A 20,401-nucleotide genomic window follows, 5' to 3' on the forward strand; every position below is an offset into this window, starting at 1 on the left:
AATTATGTCTCCTCCTTCTGCACAAGATGGCCCAGCTATTATTTATGAACTTAAAAAAAAACCCAAACAGCTTTGTTTTATTTCCTTGCATGCACAAATGTCGCTTTTGTTAGGCTCTTATTTCCTCTACTTGACTAGTTAGCAAACAACTCCTTTGCTCTGTGAAGGTTAAAACTCTCTCCTGTCGCTTTGATTCATTAGCACACTTTAGTGTGAAGCATCTCTTATGCTGGACCTTGTTTTCTGTATCAGTCAGTGCACTAACAAACGTACTCCAGCTCGAGACTAGGCATGACAGTTATTATCCCCTTTGGGGTGATAATGGGTTTGGCATGGCAGGGGTTGAGGGATCAGTCTCCTAAGCATGTTGCAGCAATTATTCTTTCCAATTTTCAGTTGAATAGACTCTTGAAGATGCTTAATTTTAATTTTCTCAAGCATAGTTTTCTTGGCCATCCAAAGAATTACAGACTAGTGTTCTATACATACATTTTTATACACTTGTAAATGAATATTCACACAGCAGTTGCTTTGAAAAAAATATCACATAATGTTTGGTTGAAAGATAACCTCATTAAACCCGCACAGTCTATGTTTAATTTCTTCTCCTTTGCCTTTTCAAATCCTTAACCAAACCAATCAACCCAAAACTTAAGGGATTTACAAGTTTATCCTGGAGAAGCAGAACTAATGAAGTTTGTTTTTCTGTAGCTTTTTCTTATTGCTACATTCTCTACTGTCTAATGAGTAATGAAATCTAATCAAAATTCTCTCCTCCATATCAAAAGATTTTCTAATATGTCTTTTGGTGTAGTTGAAAACAGTTTGGTTTTGTTTTTTTTTTTTCCCAAAAGGATACTTGCAAGGATTTTTGTGCTCTGTTGGATTTAAAATTATTATTTTTTGAGAAACTACAGCCTTCTATTAAAAATAATTTTTGGAATTATCCAATTAATTCAACATTTTGAGAGAAGAAGGAAGGCAGACAGCATGCAAATTTAACATCTTTAGAAAGTAAAAATTCCACCAACCAAGCAAAAAAAGGTCCCAAACCTTTCCAAATGTAACTGGTATTATTCTCTCAATACTTAACATCTAGTAGTATAAAATCTGGAATGCTGTAATCATCTATATTTCTATAGCTTTTTTTTTTTTTTAAGAACTGTACTAAGAAAATTTCCATATATGTCACCTGCTGTTCCTTGTCTTAAATTGTACGTATTGCTTTTGACTGATCATAGATGCAAATATTTTTAATATTGAAATTCTTGGCAATCAAACTAGTTGGCCAATTACTTGGACTCCTTCCGAAGGGAAAATAGGGGACAGATGTCGACTGCCCCACTCGATTGTCTTTCACTCGCAGCACTGCGGTCACTCTCAAGGAATGAATGTTAGAGCCTGTGTTGCCATAGGAGCAACTCCTGTGACAGAAAATAGTTAGAAAAATACAACTACTAATGAAAAAATGGATGATAACTGATAGGCTTCCTGCATAATTGACCAGGAAAAAAAATGGTAAATGCAGTCACGTCCGAACTAGAATTGATTACTACCAGTCTGCTCCCCCCCTTGCTGCAGCCTCCTTGTCCTGAGATTCTGATAACACAGAACCTGCACCTAAGTCTTGATTTGTAAGAGGAAAAAAAGGGTGTTTTCCACAATTCCTTTTTATTTTTAGCAACCCATTCTGTTTAAGTGGTAGGTTTTGTAAAAGAGATTTTTGGCGATTTCTGAGTTTTTATGTTATTGGTTTGTTTTTGTAGCAGGAGAGGCTTTGTTTATGTGTGAATTTGAACTATGGAAGGCCATTAGGCTAGACTTTAAAAAACATTTCAAATGTGCTGAACATCAGAAATTGTAGCCTGGATGTATTTCAAAGGCAAATAACTTGACTTGAGGTGGGGTTCTTGACACTACATGTTTTTTTTTGTGTGTGCACCAAGTATACTGTGACATGCACAACCATTTTTGAAACAGTTTCTTTGTTTCACTGAATTTTGATTACTTGTGCTTGGATTTAAATTGCATCATTTTGAGTAACTGGATCTTTGCTGCAATTTAATGGGTAAGCAGAAGCTTTTGGGGAGAACTACATCTTAATTAAAGATTAATGTAAACTTTTATTATTGGAAATAGTTACTTTGAAAGTATGTGTGTGACAAAGGTAGGTTTCTTGTGAGATACATAACTAATTTGCTGGATCTATGAAAAAGGAAATTCATAAAACACTTCTGAGTGCCTGGAAATTAATTTTTTTTTTTAATGCAGAAAGTTTTTGGTAATATCTGCTTTTAAAAAATAAATTAATGAAATTTATGCTGCATTCTTGTGCGTATTGTACTATTGCTATCTGATGGTACATTTTCAGAAATCAGAGTATGCAGTGTCTCTTGGAATGTGAACACTACAGTTTTCAGTAGGCTCTGACATGTCCTAAGAGGCTCTCCTAGACAGAAAAGATTGGATTGGTGTGTCCCTCCTTAGCTTTAGCTGTCTTTTCAAAGTGCTGTTACATTTTATGCTATTGCATATCCAAGTCAGCATTTTGACGAGTCCGCACAATTTTGGGACTTTGCTTTTTTTCCCCCCTTTCATATTTTAAGGGGATAAATGTGTTCAAACTTCAGTCTTCAGGACCTTATGGACTTAGCTTGGTATTTTTGAGAATTGAATAGCATATCTGTAAAGTATGTGTTCCACAAAGCAATTTTAAAACTTCCTTGCATCAGTAATTGCAATGGTTAACACATTGAACAGTCAGATCCCGTAAAAGATCCCATAAAGTGTGTATCCCTGCAGAACATATCTCCTTTTGAAGTTAGAGGATCTCTCATGTGGTGTGTTTATGAGGAGTGCAAGTAGGAAAACTTACCTCTCTTGGCTGTCTCAGGGTTCACTATGGTAGTGTTTGGAACATACACAGTCTCTCCCTGTAGTACTTCATGATAGATTTATGCCTAAATAACTGTTTTAAATGTCACCTACTGTAAAGCTTTTTTCATACTTTGACTAAAATTGATACTTGTTGGACATCAGTAATGCTAACCCAGGATTTCTCAATCTCTCACTTGCTTCTGCTTGCATATATTTTTCTGTTCCATTTTTTCCCTCTTCTACCTCCTCTTTTTTACCTGATGTTAGGAGAAGCTTAACTTTTTACTTGATCATCTAAGGATTCAGCAGTCAGAAATGAGAGAAAGAGTTCTAGCTCTGATTCTCATGGTTTTCTCTTCCATGACAATGAAAATCAGTCTGTCTCATGTATTTATCTGGAACTCCTTCTCTCAGTGGTTTAGCACTTCATTCCTGACCCAGCAAAGTATGCAAGTATATATTGAACTTCCAGCGTGGAATCCATTCCCTTGCTTGTTTTTACTAGGCTGCTCTTCTTTTCAAAGTTAATCACATATTTTTAAATATTTTAGTCTGGAAAGAAACTGCTTAGAGGAAGTAATAAAAGTCTGTCTGAGACCTGGAATCTGGTGTGCACTGAAAGCAGATGAGTAGACCTGTTATCCAGAGTCTTTAAAATCATAGATATCATGTCTAACTTCTACAGAACATATCCATCCACAGGCTTCTCATGTTAAGATAAGAAAAAAAAATCCTAACTCAGTAGCATGTCATAAATAAAAACAAACGAGAAGGGAATCTGGCAGGGAAACTGAAGTGTAAATTGCCACTTTCAGCAGTATTTTGGTGTTTAATAACACTGAAAAAAATAAGCAGATATGTGAGATAGTAGTTTAAGGGAAGCATGGTCCATGGGTCTGCATACAAATGAAGCAAGAAGGAAATTATTAGACTGAGATTTTGTATTAACTTGGATGTGCATACTTTGGAAGAGAGAAGAAATTAATCTACGTGTTTACTCAGTGAAAGGCAAAGATGTCCTTTTGCTGTAGAAAAAAAGTATTTAGAGATGTTTTAGGTAGAATTTTTATTTGACAGAAGAAGAACTAATTTGATCTAGTTGCTGGGTAAAAAGTCAGGATAAAAGCAGACAAGAAATAGTTATGACTGGGGTTTTTTTGTTTGTGTTTTTTATCTGTTTGGTTATTTTAATTGGCACTAATTACCATATTATAGAACTTCTTTGTGGGAGAACATGGTGTAAAGTATCTTTTTTTCTGGAATGGGTTGCCCAGAGAAGTTGTGGATGTGCCATTCCTGGAAGTGTTCAAGGCCAGGTTGGATGGGGCTCTGAGCAACCTGGTCTAGTGGAAGGTGTCCTTGCCCACACCAGGGGGTTGGAACTAGGTGATCTTTAATAAAGTTCATTCCAACCCAAGTCATTCCATGATGCTATGATCTTCAAACCTTGAAAAAAAAAAAGCGAAGGTATGCTCTTAAAAAAAAAAGAAAAAAGTCAAAAAGTGCAGAAAAAGGGAAAGGTATACTGTAACTCAAACAGAAAGTACAGACTTGATGGAGGAAGTGAAACTACTTTGAAGAAGACATTAATGATCTGTGTAGAATCTGTGCAGGAGGCCGGAGCAGGAACCAGAAAGGACCATTATGATCCTTTAAATCATGAAGTGCACTTACTGTCTTAGTGAGGCAAACCCCATGTTTCTAAACTTTTCCTTAAGAAGAAAACATTTGTCCCTAAAAATCACCTGATCTAGGTAATACAGTTTGTAGCCTCTCCCATATGTACCAAATGTGTTGTATGTAGTTTGGAGCTGAACTAACACTTCAGCAAGAGTCAGATTCTTTTCCTTGCTTCAGCATTGGTCTTCTTGGCTACAAACAGTTGTTTCTATTGAAAGCAGTGAGCTTTCTGTTCAATGTTTTATTTACCTTTTCCATAAAGTAGCAGCTGCCAAGGTTACCAAAATTAGTGTTTAGTAGATGATTAAAACTTCATTTTAGACATATAAGCAGAAGTGTTCATTTATACAAGCTGTGAGCTTGTATTGACCTTTGATTTTTAATGGTGGCTATAGACTCCTCTCTTATATCATACCATCATTACATTTATTTATAGATATATATTTAGTTTGCAAAGTCCCACACTTATGGGTAATTTCAAAATAAAAATCGGAGTGGTGTGCAGTGTATGTGGATACTGTTTTCATAAAGAAAATCCAAACTGCCCTAGGTGATGATACAACTTGAATTGTTTGTTGTAAGAAAGTTAATCTAAGCATATGCAGTGTTTGGAAAAGGTGACTGAAAAAGAAGATTAAAATTTAAATTTCATAAAAGTATAGAATGAACACAACTGACATATGGTATAAACCATTATAATGTTTCATATAGACTTCATTTATGTGAGTAAATAATTTTTATCGTTGTTTTGTTAAGACCTTTCATTCCTGCATTTGGGAATTTGTAAGAACAGAAGTAATTGTGTAATAATAGGAATCATTTAGCTTTCTCTGAAAATAGTTTGAAGTTACCAGTAGTTGCTTATGCTAAGCTCTGACAATTCCTTGGTTGTTAGCTGTAAGAATTCTTGGTTGGCAGAAGGACAAGTTCAACTAGGATTTATCTACAAAATCATGTCTCAGTTTTATCTAGCTGACCTAGCCCTGTATGGAGTATCATAGAGAAAATGAGGCAAGTGTGTGGGAGTAGTAAGGAGAGGTGTGGATGACAGAAGTGGCAACTGATCCGTAAGAGACAAAGCTCTTTCTGACACTTGAAAGCTCTTTGTTTTCACTGGGTGCACTTCTGTTTTGAGAACGTTGTTCCTATGTGAGGGAATGTAGTTTTGTGCTTTGTTTGGAACATGTCCATCATGTCTGCAAATGTATAGCTAGTGCATGATGGGCCAACAGTGGTTACAATATAGTTTTCCTTTTTATCTACTAAATGTAAAGTGTTAGAACAATTATTATATAGGATGATTTCTTGAACAGATGAAAAAAAGTGGGACTTCTGGAGGATAATGATTGTTACATTAAAGTAGACCTTCTAGAGGATGTCTAGTAATTTTCAAAGCCTGATCAGGCTAGCAGAAGATACTGGTATAGAGAAACTCAATGAAAGTAATGGCATAGTGTTGAGCTGTGTTACATGTAAATTGTAATACATGGGTATTTATGGTCCCCCTGCATTTTTAGTCAGTTTGTACTTTGATAAAAAAAAAGTTTATTTAAAAGCTTCTGTGTCAGATTTAAATGTGCTACTGGGGATCATAGAGAAAGAGTCAGACGCCTGGAATCTGCCCAGACTATAAAACTGGTTATGCAAAATTTCTTGTTGCTGGTTTATTAGTAGATATTTATTTTAACTGAACATCATTGTAAATTGTAGAGACAGAGATTTGGGGTTTCTTTTTATGCCTTCTTAACTAGTTTATTTTCTCAATTTTATGTCATGAGAAGTTATGATATTGAATTTACATTATTGCAACAATGCTGGTTCTGCAAGTCTTTGAAAGTAAAGTCAATAATGCATGCAGATAAATTGGCAGAATTGCATGTTTGTTGATCAGCAGCTACTTCCATTCTAAAAAGTTATTAAAATAGAAAAATTAAAATAATTATAATGTGGTTTTAAAATAGAGGCTTCTCTTGTACAAGCCTCCCCAAACAGAAGGTGAAGTTGTGCTTCAAATAGTGAGTTATGCATATTTCTTTTTTCAAGACTTTATCCATGGGGAGACAGTAATCCACCAGCTTGGCTGGTTCATGAGCTCATGGCTTCACGTGGCTGTTGTGCTGCAGTTTTCCAAGCCTTGTAATGAGAGGGGCAGTGAACAAATGGGTTGTTCTGCCTCTGGATTTCTTCTCGTGGGAGTAGGCTTGTGACCTGCAAGTCTACTGCAAGTGTGGAATTCTCAATGGCGTTGGAAAAGAGAGAGCAGAGCATGGATGTTCATACTTTCAAATATACAGTTAGAGATAGGTGGAACCTTATTTCAGATAAATAAGTTATTTGGGATAGAGCTAACATTGTATGCATTAGAAGACATCCTGCACAATAAATCCTGTGCTTATAAAGGCAGGCTCTTATTAGACTATGAACTTGTGGAAATGTACTTTAGCTTATGTGTGCAAGGCAAACAAATGATTTTATGTTCTGCTACTCTTTTTCTATAATTGAAAACCTTAAGAAAAAAGCTTTAATAAGAGATATTTTTAAGAACTAATTAGTAGAACGTGTAATGGATTTGTCTGGTGTATCTTTGAGTGATCCTATGGAAATGTGCACCTTCTAAAAGAGTGTTTACTCCTGTATAGGCAGTTTTAACTATGAATCCCAGTGTAACTAATTAAAAAGGAAATGTTTTTAGTAACAATACGTGAACTCACAGAATAATTGGGTTGTAATTCAATCTGTCAGCTCTTATGCCATTCATAAACTCAGGGTTTATGAAGGCCTCAGAAATCTCAGATTGAATTACAGCTTTTTTCTGTACATAACCTGGAACAATGTATATCTTAGCATTTCATTTGTGAGACTGAGAATGTTTATAATCCTGAAAATATTACTTAAACGTCTACTTAGCATAAAATTTCAATTTTGCATTTGGAGAAAAAAACTATATTGCATTGCAATTCACAAGTTTTAATTTAGACTTTATATCAGTTACGTTAGAGCTTTAACTGTGGATGTTTATATGCATAAGCTGCTTACTTTTCTTTATATTGTGGTATGTGTATGTGAAATGTTTTCTTACATATTTCTGTTTCAGGTAAAACAAATGACTGTCTAGAGTGTTTACATTTTGTTTAATACTTACTTTGGTTTACTGTTGAAATACAATTTTACTAGTTGCCAGAGTATTACCCCTCAACCTTATTTATACCATTTTCTTAACACAATAAAGTCAGCTAGGAGAGCTCAAAATATTTGTATATATGCTGTATTTACAGATTTTTTTTTTCGGACTTCATTCTCTCAGGGCAGTTCTTAAATATTCTCTGTCCTCAGGCTGCTGAGTCAAACCATGAAGGACCATTTGGTACGAGTGGCTAACGAAGCAGAATTTATCTTGAGCCGACAGAGAGCAGAGGACATCAACCGCCATGCTGAATTTGAGGTAAGAAATGAAATCCTTTTGAAAAAAACCAAAAAAACCAGAGGAACCCCACAAAAACCTAAAAAGCCCACTGGGTTTGAGGATTCCAGTGTGTGATATGGGCTTTTCAAGCACAGGAGGTTCCATTCTGAGAAGTGCTTTGCAGTCATAGGGTGATTTGTTAAGTTTGCCAATAACTTTGATGGAAAACCAGGCTGAGTGGAACAGCTCAGAACTTGTTGAAATCTGCACACCCTAGTTTGTAGGGGAAATAATTTTATCATAGCAATAGTGCTCTGTTCCATTTAGCAAATATCACTGTATATGTTAAAGCTGCTTAGCATCACAGTCAAGATAGAGCTGAAAAAAAACCCAGCTTTACTGAAGATAGATGGTAGCAGCCTGTGAAGTGCAAAATGAGAAATTACTTTTTTTTCTTTTTGTATCATTTGCTATTTGACTTAATCCCTCTCTAAAACCATTCTCCTTATGTTTTACATGCCTCTGTGTGGTTTTGTTATGTTTTCATATTTTCACCCCAATTAAGGGATTCTAAAGTGAAATGATGGTCTTTTTTTTGTAATGAACTTGTATTATTTGTAATAAAATACAAGCCTTTTTTCTGAATCACTTTGGTCATACCTCCAATTTTGGATCTCAGTTACATTACATATCCTTTCTCTGTGCTTTAATTATTGGGCTAAATGAAAATAAAGCTAAATCTCACTAAATTCACTAATATTCTACTTAAAGTGTACTTAGTCTTTCTTCTGACATGTGATACTACTTGTGGTTTTGTTTTTAAAATGAAGCATTAAGAGATTGAAGGCACATTTGTGCTTAACGTATTTTTAAACTGTTTTTCTCTTAAATCTCTACTTGAAAAAATACTCCCCAAAGATGAAAGCATATTTGTCTTAGACAGTGCTTATGTTCTAAAGGTCATCTGTGTTGGCCCCAGGATTCAAGCTGTGCGTTGTTTAATAACATATCTGCACTTCATCTAGAGCTAGTTACCCCCTCCTGCAAACAGAGATGCTGTAAGATATCTACAGTACCATTTTGCAATGGTGAAATAGCAGGCATGTTTCATTTATTACATCAAGGGGTTGGCGACAGTCCTGTGGAGATGAAAAGTGCATCTTTTTACTTCGTTGCCCGATAGTCACTGGAGTGGGACATGCTTGACATCTTTTTGCTCTGGATTTATGCAGAAGCTCCATGCATGACATGGCATTGATTAGATGAACAGCCCACTTTTTTTCTTCACATGCTAACTATTTGCTAAGGGGAGTGTGGGCACTGAGAAAACATGTGAGAAGTAAAGGGTTCTGTCATGTAAATACAGGCTATCAGTGAATCCAGTTGTTCAGTGACAACTTCACTGTTAGCCCTGTTTCAGTTTCAAGACACCTTTTATGATGTCTGGAAGAAATTTAAGCTGAGCATCAACTTACATTTTTAATATAGCTCTGAGTTTTGCTGTGACAACTCTCTAGGGTGAGAGTTGGCTGATACTTTCAGTTGATGCTGGTTTGGATTTGTGCTTGTATGATGGTTCAAGAAGTTTAACTCATCAGGTGGAACTTAAACAGAAACTAGTATACTAAAATAGCAGCAGTCTGTTCATCCAGTTTAGTTTTGGTACTGTGTTGGAAAAACCTTGATCCAACATGACTTCCACAGGTGTAAAAGCTGAGGATATATAGCTTGGATTCTATCAAATGCTTGAACAACAAACCTGGTGTCTCATGAAGTCAGGGTTACTGATACCTGTCAGATTTCAGCCAGTGTTGTGTTTCTTTGTGGAAGGGGAATGATTACTCATATCCATCTGAATCTGCAGGTACCACATTAACAGTCAGAAATTCTTGTGTACTGTGTTCCATCCATCCATGACATGGTCTGCATTTCTTACATCCTGTCAAGTGTGCTTGACTTGTTTCAACCCACTGGTACTTTTTAGCCATGGTCTTTCTCACAGCTTTTTAAAGTGGTGCTCCAGGCTACAGAAGAGTTGGCATTCTTCTGTCACACTCAGAAATTCATTTGCCACTTGACTAGAGCAGAGCTATTCCATCACTTGATGGGGATGGATCTGTGCTGTGTTGGGTTGCTGACATGCTGTGTGTGCAATTGGTAGGTGTGTTCCCGTTGTGTGAAAGGGTGTCGATACCCCTGTTTTGGTCTTAGCACTCATATCAGGGCACTTACAGGAATGTAACAGGTGGGACTCGTAGATAAGAGCAAAAGGTCTTTGAAACAATTGATGGAACCTTTGATCTGCTTTATTTCTCCATCTTGAGGAGCTGGAAGGAAGCAGAGTAGCAGATGATAAGCTGTAAGCTGCAGATTGTTTTGGCTAGCCTGACTGGTGTGGTTTGGTCACCTGCATACATGCTTTTCCTGGATTTGCTGCTTCATCTTCCATCTGTTCTTGGGAAATGAGTTGAAATGAAGATGGTATTCTCCCAGTCATAAAAGAGACTCTGCGTGGTCAGTCCATGGAATGAAACATCCTGTCTGCCATGGCGTGTGTCCGTGTGTGAGCGGCTGTAAAAGGAAGCAAATAGGCTGTACTTTCATAAATTCTGTCTCATCATACAGAGATATGCAGCTCAGAGACTTCCCTAACCAGAGGTCATGTCTTTAATAGTGTCGTGATTTTTATGCTGCAAGTTCCTCCAGTTTTAACATTTGACAGAAATATTTTGCACCAATCACGTCTTAAGATGTGATAGCTGAAGAAAGTGAGCAGATCCTGTGTACACCAAAAAGATTGAACAATTTCTTGGAAAATAGAGTGATCCTATAACACATAGCCCTGAAAAATGGTATATGCAAATGTGGGTTTGATCACATTTAAAAACATTTTGTGATTCTGATAATTGCTAGTTGCAAAGCTTCAGGTTTGTTTTGTTTTGGGTTTTTGTTTGGGTTTTTTTTTTCTGTTTTGTTTTGTTTGTTTTTTAAATGGTTGGGACAAGCATTTGTGGTTTTAGATCAGAAGGAAACTTTGCCACCTGAGCTGGGGGGAGAACAGAGATGAATCCAGTTGACTGAGGGATAAAGACCAGAGATAGATGAGAATGAGGAAAGGACTATTACCTATTTTTCATTTTTATTCAGACTTACATGTCTGGTGTTTCATATCACATATGATAACATTGGGTCAGCAAAATTCCAACTTCCAATTTTCTTTTTAAAGATCTGTAGTAAGTTTACTGCTACCTGGCTTTAATTCTCCATTTCTAAAAGTCATGACAAAGATGAGCCTTGCAATACGTGTGTCAGATTTCGGACACGTTTGCACCATGGTACAAGGGCGATTTTAAAGTAAAAGGCAAATTATCTTGTCATAAAACTGAAGTCTGTTATTTCAGCCACATAGAGGCAGGAGGAAGTGATGGGAAATTTGGACAAGCTTCTTACCCAGGCTCTGTAGTTATGTATTATTGTATAGTATTTGGTTATAAATGGAGAAAGGATGGTCATTGTAAGACGACAGAAAAACCTAGGAAAATAGGTAATATAGGAAAGACACTGCTATGCTGAACACTGCACTTGAGAAATGTGATAAAAGAAATTATTCCTCAGGGGACATTTTAAAAGTTGCACAGGGTCCAGAGGGAAAGATACCACTCCTTTTTGGTTCTTAATTCATTGTGAGTATAGGACAGATGTTTTCCTTCCAGAAATGGATTAAGAAATGCCCACCTATCAATTCTTTCATAGCCAGGAGGAGACAAAGAAACAACAGCAAATGCAGCACATGCACACTTTGCTGCATAATGTCTCATTGGGCTTTGCTGTGTCTCCATGTGGTGGGACCCTGTGTTGGTCAGAGTACTGAGAGGAACCCTTTCCATAAAGTAGGATGACAAAAGCACAGGAAGAGTCTCTAAAGCAGGGATAGTTTTGGGTTTGTTTTTCTTTTTGACCTGCTGTTCTAGTTAGTGCTATAACTTCAGATATGCAGGAAACTCTGAGTGCCTGAGTGAGATAGATTTAGACTAAAAGGATTTGAAAAGAAATCTTTCTTCTCCTTGTAACTTCTTTCTCTTTTCCTTACAATGCTCTCTCTTTCAGAAACTTCAAGTGTCTTGAACAGCAGCAAAACCCATCCACTACTTCTGTGTCTGATAGCAAGAAGGGCATCTGTCACTGGCTTGGCTATTTTTATGATTCTTCCTTTTAATCAGAAGTCTCTGTCTCCATTTGCATTGCAAACCCCTCCTTTGCAGTCCTGCACTCCAGAAGCTCCTTCAAGCTGGAGGTGCTCTGCTTCCTTCATGGGAAGCTTATGCAATTTTTTACCCTCTCCATGGGGCTCTACCCTATAACTTAGCAGCCAGGATAAAGACAAAAAAAGTCTTCACTTTGGTGCCAGGCCTCTCCTTTTCATAATAGGACATAATATAAGTAATGTAACAAATTGTGAGCAAACCAGTTATATTGTCTTCCTTCTAAGCTGGTATTGTAAAAAAAAAACCCCAAAACTAAAAACCCAAAAACATGTTTTGGAGGTGAAGGATTGGTTGTGAGAGGTTTTTCTGTGGCAGATTACAAAGGTCAACCTTTTTATTTTAATTTTTTTTCCTAATAGTTTCTTCACCTATGTTTTCACTGCTACCTCTGTAAGTAGTTACATCTATGAAAGTAGACATATGGGGAGGTCCCAAGGAGACCTGAGACATACTTACCCATTTTACAGTGTGATTGAGCCTCAGAGAAGCCTGATGAAGCAATATTTCACTTATTTCTCTAGTGAAGTGGCAGTGAAACACACGTATTTACAGTGAATGTGGAAATGTGAGCATTCCTAATATAACTTATAACCCTTATAACGTTAAATTTTGCCCATTGTCCCTGGGATTTATGTGCTCATGTCTCTTAGGCTTTTTTAAAAATCTCACCCTGAGTGTTTGGTAGACCTGAAAATCCTGAAGAGGAACCTCTTTATGCCTGAATTCCAACAACTGGTTTCATGCTACCACCCGGATTGTTTTCTAGAAATGACCTTGAAAAATGTGGTGATTCGCACTGTCTTAGATTATGTGTGCAGACTGCTGCAGACCCAGGCCTGTGGGAATAATTGGATTTGGTGTGAGGAGGGGGAGGGAATTTTGTACTCTAATTGACTTTATTTTATAATTTATTACAGGAGTGCCCATTGCCTTGGATATGCCTCCTGTCTTATATAAATCTCTTTGTGTATTTGTGGGTGAATATACATATTTATAGAATTCTAAATAAGTAAACCTGCAAGGGTTTTAGACCCGGGCTGTTAGGCATCAGTGTTTCGTCTTTGTAGTGAAGGTTTAGTTTGCTATTGAATGGCACTACTGGATTTTGTCAAAAATCTGTGATACCATATCTCAATGCTTGTCCAAAGTATTTTTTGATGAATGTTCTGGCAACATGGGGGGTTTTCTCAAATGGAAGATTCACATGAAGAAGCAGGAAAATGGGTGAAAATGTACAATACAAAACTATTCATGATGTTGCACATCGCGGTGTGTGTAGAGGAGCAGTGGTGAGCGCAACACAATTTTCAGAAAACTTTGTATAATGGGTGGACAAGGATTCTTCATTCTGAGGAAAACAGATGCTTTGGTAATTTTTTCAGTGAAATGTAACTGCTGCTGTAATTTACAGACTAACCTGCCTCCTCAAAGGGTCTTTTAAAAAAAAAAATTGTGTGGTGTCATTTCCTGGAATTTTTGGTCTTATTTGTTTCAGATTCTTGTCATCTATAGAAATATGAAGTGCTGGCATTCTTGTTATTGGCTGTTTCTGTTGATTAACTGAGAATTTCATATGACTTTCCCTTTGCATTTGTTATAAATCATGCTAGGCAGCTAACTTCTCTGCATGATTTCTCTTCAATAATTAAATCTAGCATTTCCAGCTGCAGTAAAATTTGTTGCCCTTTCGTGCTCACTTATGTTTTTTCATGCGGAAGACTTGGACTTCCTCACAGTTTTAATTCCTATTTGGTGTCAATTTATAGGCTGGGGTAATAAACGGAATGTTTTACTTCATGGCTCATGCTGAGAAACGAATCTTAATCCTCGTCCTGCCTTGACAGAGGGAAGATGCAAGGCCAGGCAAGCATTCCAATAGTGACTTGGATGTAGCTATTTGCTTTTTGTTTCCTTGGCAGAAAAGAACATTCGACTCTTCCCCTGATGGATAATCTTCTGTGTTCTGCATCTTTTCCCCTTCGGTGTACTAAGCATTAAATGTTGGAATACGTTATTTGAGTCAGAGGAAGTAACTGAAATCAGTTGTGGCAGAATACCCATAAGCCAGAGGGAATGTTTGAGAGCCCTTGAAAGAATTACAAAAAGGTGTTTGGTGTCTTTGTAGTTTCCATAGATGATTGCTACTTCTATATGTAACAGTTACTGAGGGAAAGAAAGTTTTAATCCTTGACTGGGTCCATATTCTTCATAGTTTTCCAATGTTTTTAACAGAAGTTGCTTTATTACTGAACCTGTACATCAAAAAAATCTTTCTGTGGCTCTTACAACATCCTTTTATATGAAGTATTATTCAGCACACTTAATGATAGTGTCCTTATTTATTAGAACAAAAGATTTTTGTAGTGCTTTCAGCGGTTATTCTCTCTAGTAGAGTGGGTCAACAGCAATGGTTCTTCACAGAACATGTGGAGATGACAGGTAGTGTGAGCTGTAGGTGCTGTGTAGGAGTGTAACCAAAAGGTGTCCATAAGATTGCAAAAACGTGATGGGGCAACACAAAGGAAGTTAAATGTACCCTGACAGAAAAATAAGGCTTTACACATTTTGTTATGAACAGGCTTAGCTCTCTCAAATTTAAATTTTTAAATAAATGCTGCCCCTTTGCATTGGGCCCTTCAGGTGTTATAGCACCATCTGTCTGTCGGTAGAAGGAAGAAAAAGGTTGATTTTCATTTCTAAACACATTTTGAGGTATTAAAAATGCTTCACAGAGCACTGAGCATAGAAGAATATTTTTTTTCCGTTGGAGGATTAACCAATTTTGTTTTGCTGCAGTATGTTGCCAAGTCCCAAACTAGAAGATTAAGTTTCTCGTGCTCCTGAGGTGGCAGTTTTTAGGATTGCCTCATGTGAACTAAAGGGTACTGAAATGAGAAATTCTTTTTCTATTTGAACGTTATAACATTTTTCCCTATGCTCTGGCAAGTGTTGGCATAAAGTATTGCCTAATTATGACAGAAAGAGTGAAAAAATTGTGGTTTCTCCTTTGCTATGCTTTAATAAGCAAGGGGAGGAAAAGGAATGAAAAATTGCACTGGTATGCTGAGACATCTCTTTTTGTTATATCTCAATTTTAAATCAAAATACATTACAGAAGTATGTCTAAGAGTCATCCTTTCTCTGAAGAAGAGAAGCTCCAGACTGATCTTACTGTGGTCTTCCAATACCTGAAGGGGGCTACAAGAGAGCTAGAGAGGGCGTTTTTCCATAGGCATGTAGTGATAGGACAAGGGCTGATGGCTTCAAACTGAAAGAGTGTAGGTTTAGATTAGATATTAGGAGGAAATTATTCACTCGGTGGTGAGGCACTGGAACAGGTTGCCCAGAGAAGCTGTGGATGCCCCATCCCGGGAAATGTTCCTGGATGGGTTGGATGGAACTCTGAGCAACCTGGCCTAGTTAAAGGTCCCTCTGCCCATGGGAGGGAGCTTGAAACTAGGTGATCTTTGAGGTCTCTTCCAACCCAAACCATTCTGTGATTTGGTAATATTGTTTCTAAAGCATCATGAAAGAAAATTCACTTTAGGACTACTCTCTCCTATAGAGTTCTCTGGTGAAACAATAAGTGATGTTATCTTCATTACCATTTTTTGGAAAATATTTTTTCCCAGTTATGGGACAAACTGTGTGAAGGATTAAATCTAATAAGTATCAAAGTATTATTGAACTGTTCAAATCATATTGAATATGGAAACTAAATAGATTTATATCTGTAGCTATTTCATATTAAAAAATATATTCTAATTTTTCTGATGCTTACGAAGTTTATTGCATTATAATTAATGCTTAGTGTTTAGCAGTATCTTGTTGAGATTCTTCCACATTTTATAATGTATGAGATGTGTTATTACTGAGTGTAATTTGAAGAAATACCCAGGAACCTCATGAAGATATGAGTCTTTTCTGCACAGTGTATGAGATTTCAACTTTTTATGGCCTTTTTCACTCCTTTAAGTTTTTAACACATCTATTTACTTTTCTCTTCTGTGAATCATAAACTTTTCTTTGTTTTAAAAACTTTTAATCCCCTCTTGTAGGTACTGCTACAGATGAGTATTTTCACTAGAAAGTATCAGTAAGTTTAATTACTCTCCATAGCTCTGGAAGTGTAAGTAGAGCAGGCTATGGAATTCTTGTTGTTTTAGTGTTTGTAGATCCCGAAAACCTAAAAAAAATCTCTGACAGAAAGAGCCAAAACCTCAATTCCTGTAACCCGGAATTATCTTTTATGTTATCTTAATACAATAAATAAGAAATAATAATAATAAATTATCTTTTTAAATTTTGCTCTGCTACTTCAGTGACTGAATTGGAACATCATAGACATGAAGAAAATGGGGTAATTAGGAGACTGGAGAAAAGCATTGGAGGCTTCTGCTGTGATCTGTCTTCTGCTAGACTGGGAGCAGGCATTCCTTTTAGAACTTACCTTTTGCTGTGTCAGTGCATCTTAACTTCCACATAAGGATGTTCCTGTATGCCCTACCTCATCCTGCCTTTCTTTAAATATCTTTTTGTCATTCAGTGGAATTCAAGAGCTGGATATTTCTTCTCTGTGTTTCGAGTAGCTTGTTGAAACAAATCTAATGAAGCATGACTCCCCTTTACAAAAGCAAGGAGGACTCTTGCCAATGTCTTTATTCCTTTGTTTGATTTTTGCTTTAAACACAGCTATGCGTTGGCCTTTTAGAAATTTTAGACTTATTGCCATGTAGTTCCCTGGTGTCCTCCAGAGTCCATTTCATTCTCCTGTCACTGAGACAGTTAGAACAAGAACACTGTAGCTTTGGCTCAGCTGTGTTCATCCCACAGTTCTTCCAGATCACCTGAGTGAGTATTGTCTGGTCCTAGCACTTGGTCTCTTGTCAGCTTTCTTTTGTAACTTCTCTGCCATCCCTTTTCTGTGGTGGTCATGTGTTCCAAGAGCTCTTTTTACCCTTTGATCTTCTATTAGCTCTACAGAGACACCTTAATGGGCTTTACTGCTCCTGATTTGTTTGAAAAAATAATTTATTACTGCCTTTTATGGCTTTATGCAATTTTTCCTCGAACTCTTTTGACCTGCTTCATTCTGTTTTTAAAACTAACATGCCATAGTTGACATATTCTGTTATCCTTCTTTGGACAGACTTACTGAAGAATCCCATTTTCTTATAGCCTTCTTTCTCACAACTTAACCATTCCAGCATTTTTTTTGTCTTTGAAAAGCATTCTGATGGATGGCATTTGTTTCCTTGAAGCCCTAATATTGCATCTTTTTTACAGTTTTTGTGTTATCTATAAAAAACATTTTCCGTGTTTTTCTGCATTTTTGTATACACACAATATGAAAACTAAGCCAGATAAGAAATTTTTTGCTTCAGATGAGATGGTCCCATCAGAAATGTTGTTGTTCTCACCTATTTTTTTTTACCTAGTATTTTTTACCTTGTTTATTATTTATGTACAGATTTTTATGGTAGCTTATAGCAGACAATAATTCTAAAATACTCCTGACTGAAGTAATGCAGTGTAGATAGAATGTAATTTTCTAGCAGTAACAAAGAAATTATCCTGTTGTGCTTGATTGGAGATTTTCTTCTAAAATTCCTGTCCAAAGATAACTTACATTACTTATATATCTTTTTAACAAAAGTGTTAGGAATTGTTCAGCTTTGACGAAAAGGCACTGGTGACAGTACACATCTCTCCTAGGTGTTTTATTTTAAGTTGGTTTGATCTAAGTGAGAAAGACATTATATTAAAATAATTCTGATATTGGTGCTGACAAGGTCACAGAAGATCTTCAGAGTCCATGTACCCAAAGGTGTTTTTTTCTCAGTATTTCAGCTCATAGGTTGGACTTAAATATTCTGCTCCATTGTAAATTCTAATTTATTTTTGCTTGTATTTAGAATATATTTCTTTGTTATTATGTATTTATTATCTTTGGGCTTCACATGTCTTTTTCTTTAGCTTTTCTTATTTTTACTTTTTTTTTTAATCCAGTAATTAACACATCTCCTCACTTGAGTTCAATAGACTAAATGAGTTTTATTCTTCTAGATTTTTTTCTTTTAAGGTGGTGTCTGCATGCTCTAGATCATCTTAGTAGCTCTGCTCTGTGTCTTTTCTTGAAAGATTGATTCCTACTGTGACATGGATGAGCAAGACTTAATCACATTGATAAGTCCATTGTCAAGCCTATCATCCTGTCTTAAACTGTGGATACTTAAAGAAGTTTATTAAAAGGGCAAACGTAGTGACACTTTCCCAGAAATACAGTCTACTCTTCTGCAATTTGAAGTGACTTCTGATTCCTGCTTGCCAGCGAGAAATTAGTTACCCCTTCAGGGATTATTCCTCCATTAGCCCTGTAAAACTCTGAACCCACATAGGCTTTTGCTGAGAGTTACACTGAGTTGAGTGGTAATTGTACTGGCATCTTACTTTCATTCTTGTGTTGTAAAATGCCTTTTCTCTGTCAGCTTGTCTGGGAGACATGGATCGCCACCAGTATTTCTTAGAATGCCTTCTGTTCATTAGACTGTTGTAATTAATAGAATAAAGCTGTTGCTTGTAATAGTTGATAACTACACACAAAGCTTACAGTTGGGAGGCTGAGTCCAACAAGTGTAATGAGGGGCTTATTCCAAATAGCTGAGAAGGTCCTTTGCCTCATGGGGATGTATATCCTGTATTCCTTGTTTGCACAGAGTAGCTGTCACTCTCTTGGATGTTGTCTGGGTTGTACAAGCTGCTGCTGGTACTAACGTGTGCTAGTGGTGGTGGTGGTGTACAGGTACAGCAACCCTGTGGTATTCTGAGGGGATCAAGTTTTGCAGGTTCAACAGGACTGCCAGTCCCTGGTTTAGCAGCTCTTGGAAACTTTCACATTCAACCTACTCAGTATCTCTTTGGCTTGCTTCTTCCTGGTGACTCTCTCAATCTAATGTAAGAATCTGTTAAAACCCATTTGTGCAACGTAACCAGAAAGAGTCCTTAATACCACATGGTTTTACAGAATTCTCCTATTGCTCCTGAGTTGTCTCTGTTTTCCCCCACCCTGAAAAATCCTGCTGTTATGTAGTTATTTCTTCTATGGCAGTGATTCTAATTCTGAATCCTTCCAAAATGCTTCTCACTTCTATCATACTGTCATATCTTTTTTCATGGAAGACCCAAAACTACAGCCAGCATTCCAGATGTGGAACACACGAAGAATTTATAAATGCACAATATTTGTGGTGTTCTCTTCCCACTGTTTCTCTTTGCTTGATTCCTGTGTGCTTGCTGATTATCCTGTTCTGAACTGGTGGCTTCTTAGGACTATTTGTCATTGACAATACCATCTCATTATGGCAAAGAGGAGTGAAGATAAAGGTGAACTCAGTGTCCCTCATTTTATATCTCAAATTAGATTCTTTTCTATGTTTCTTTATCTAAACTGAGGTTCCTGTGCTGTTTTATTAAGATGACTTGGTCTTCCAAGCTTCCTCTGCAGTTCCTCACAGCTCCTTCACGACTGTAGAGCTGAGTAGCTGAGTATCAGCAGGGATCTTTGTCAATTCATTATTCACTCATTCTTCAGAGTATTTTTTACATGTATGTTGAACAGGCCAAAACAATCACAAACTGACAGGAATTCTACACTTAATGTTAGTTTGACCAGGCCCTTATCTACTATTTTTTTTCTTCTCTCCTTCTGGAATTAATTCTTCTGATTCTTGTAATTCACCCATCCTTTGGCTGCTTTTTGTTTTGCTTTTCTGATGTTGGTCTAGATAAGTCATTATACCTTCCTAAAATGTGACTTTTTAAATCAAAGTGGTTTACTTATGTGAGTGGAGAATTTGTGCTTACTGATGGTTTAGGAGTTTTGATGAAAGAAAAATTTAGAGTATACTTTCATTGTTATTATTTGTACAGTCAGTACACAGTCAGGTGGAAACATAAATATCAAAACATAAATATTATGAAAAAATGTCAATTACAGCATGAGATTATAGTTTAATTTTTATGCAGACAGGAACCTGAAACTGCTCTAACATGCCTTTTTTGTTTGTTTCTGATAAAACAGAATGGTAAATCAATGGTGAACCAGTCTTTATAATTCCAGAATTAGTGGAAACATTTATGTCTTTAGATTCTTCCATCAAGGCACAGGGAAGCAAAT

The 20,401-nt window shown here is 36.6% G+C and overlaps 1 protein-coding gene across 2 annotated transcripts in view; it reads left to right on the top strand.

Moving 5' to 3' along the window:
• The window catches only part of LRBA (LPS responsive beige-like anchor protein), a 400,341-nt gene that overhangs the window by 133,214 nt on the left and 246,726 nt on the right, over positions 1-20,401 (top strand). For both annotated transcript variants that reach the window (XM_029960309.1, XM_018073461.2), the window contains one exon: positions 7,891-7,999. In XM_029960309.1, the coding sequence (XP_029816169.1) occupies positions 7,891-7,999 (109 nt within the window). The remainder of the gene's footprint in view (positions 1-7,890; positions 8,000-20,401) is intronic.

Source organism: Manacus vitellinus, unplaced genomic scaffold, assembly GCF_001715985.3.
Source record: "Manacus vitellinus isolate BGI_N305 unplaced genomic scaffold, ASM171598v3 scaffold_0_pilon, whole genome shotgun sequence".
NCBI lineage: Eukaryota > Metazoa > Chordata > Aves > Passeriformes > Pipridae > Manacus > Manacus vitellinus.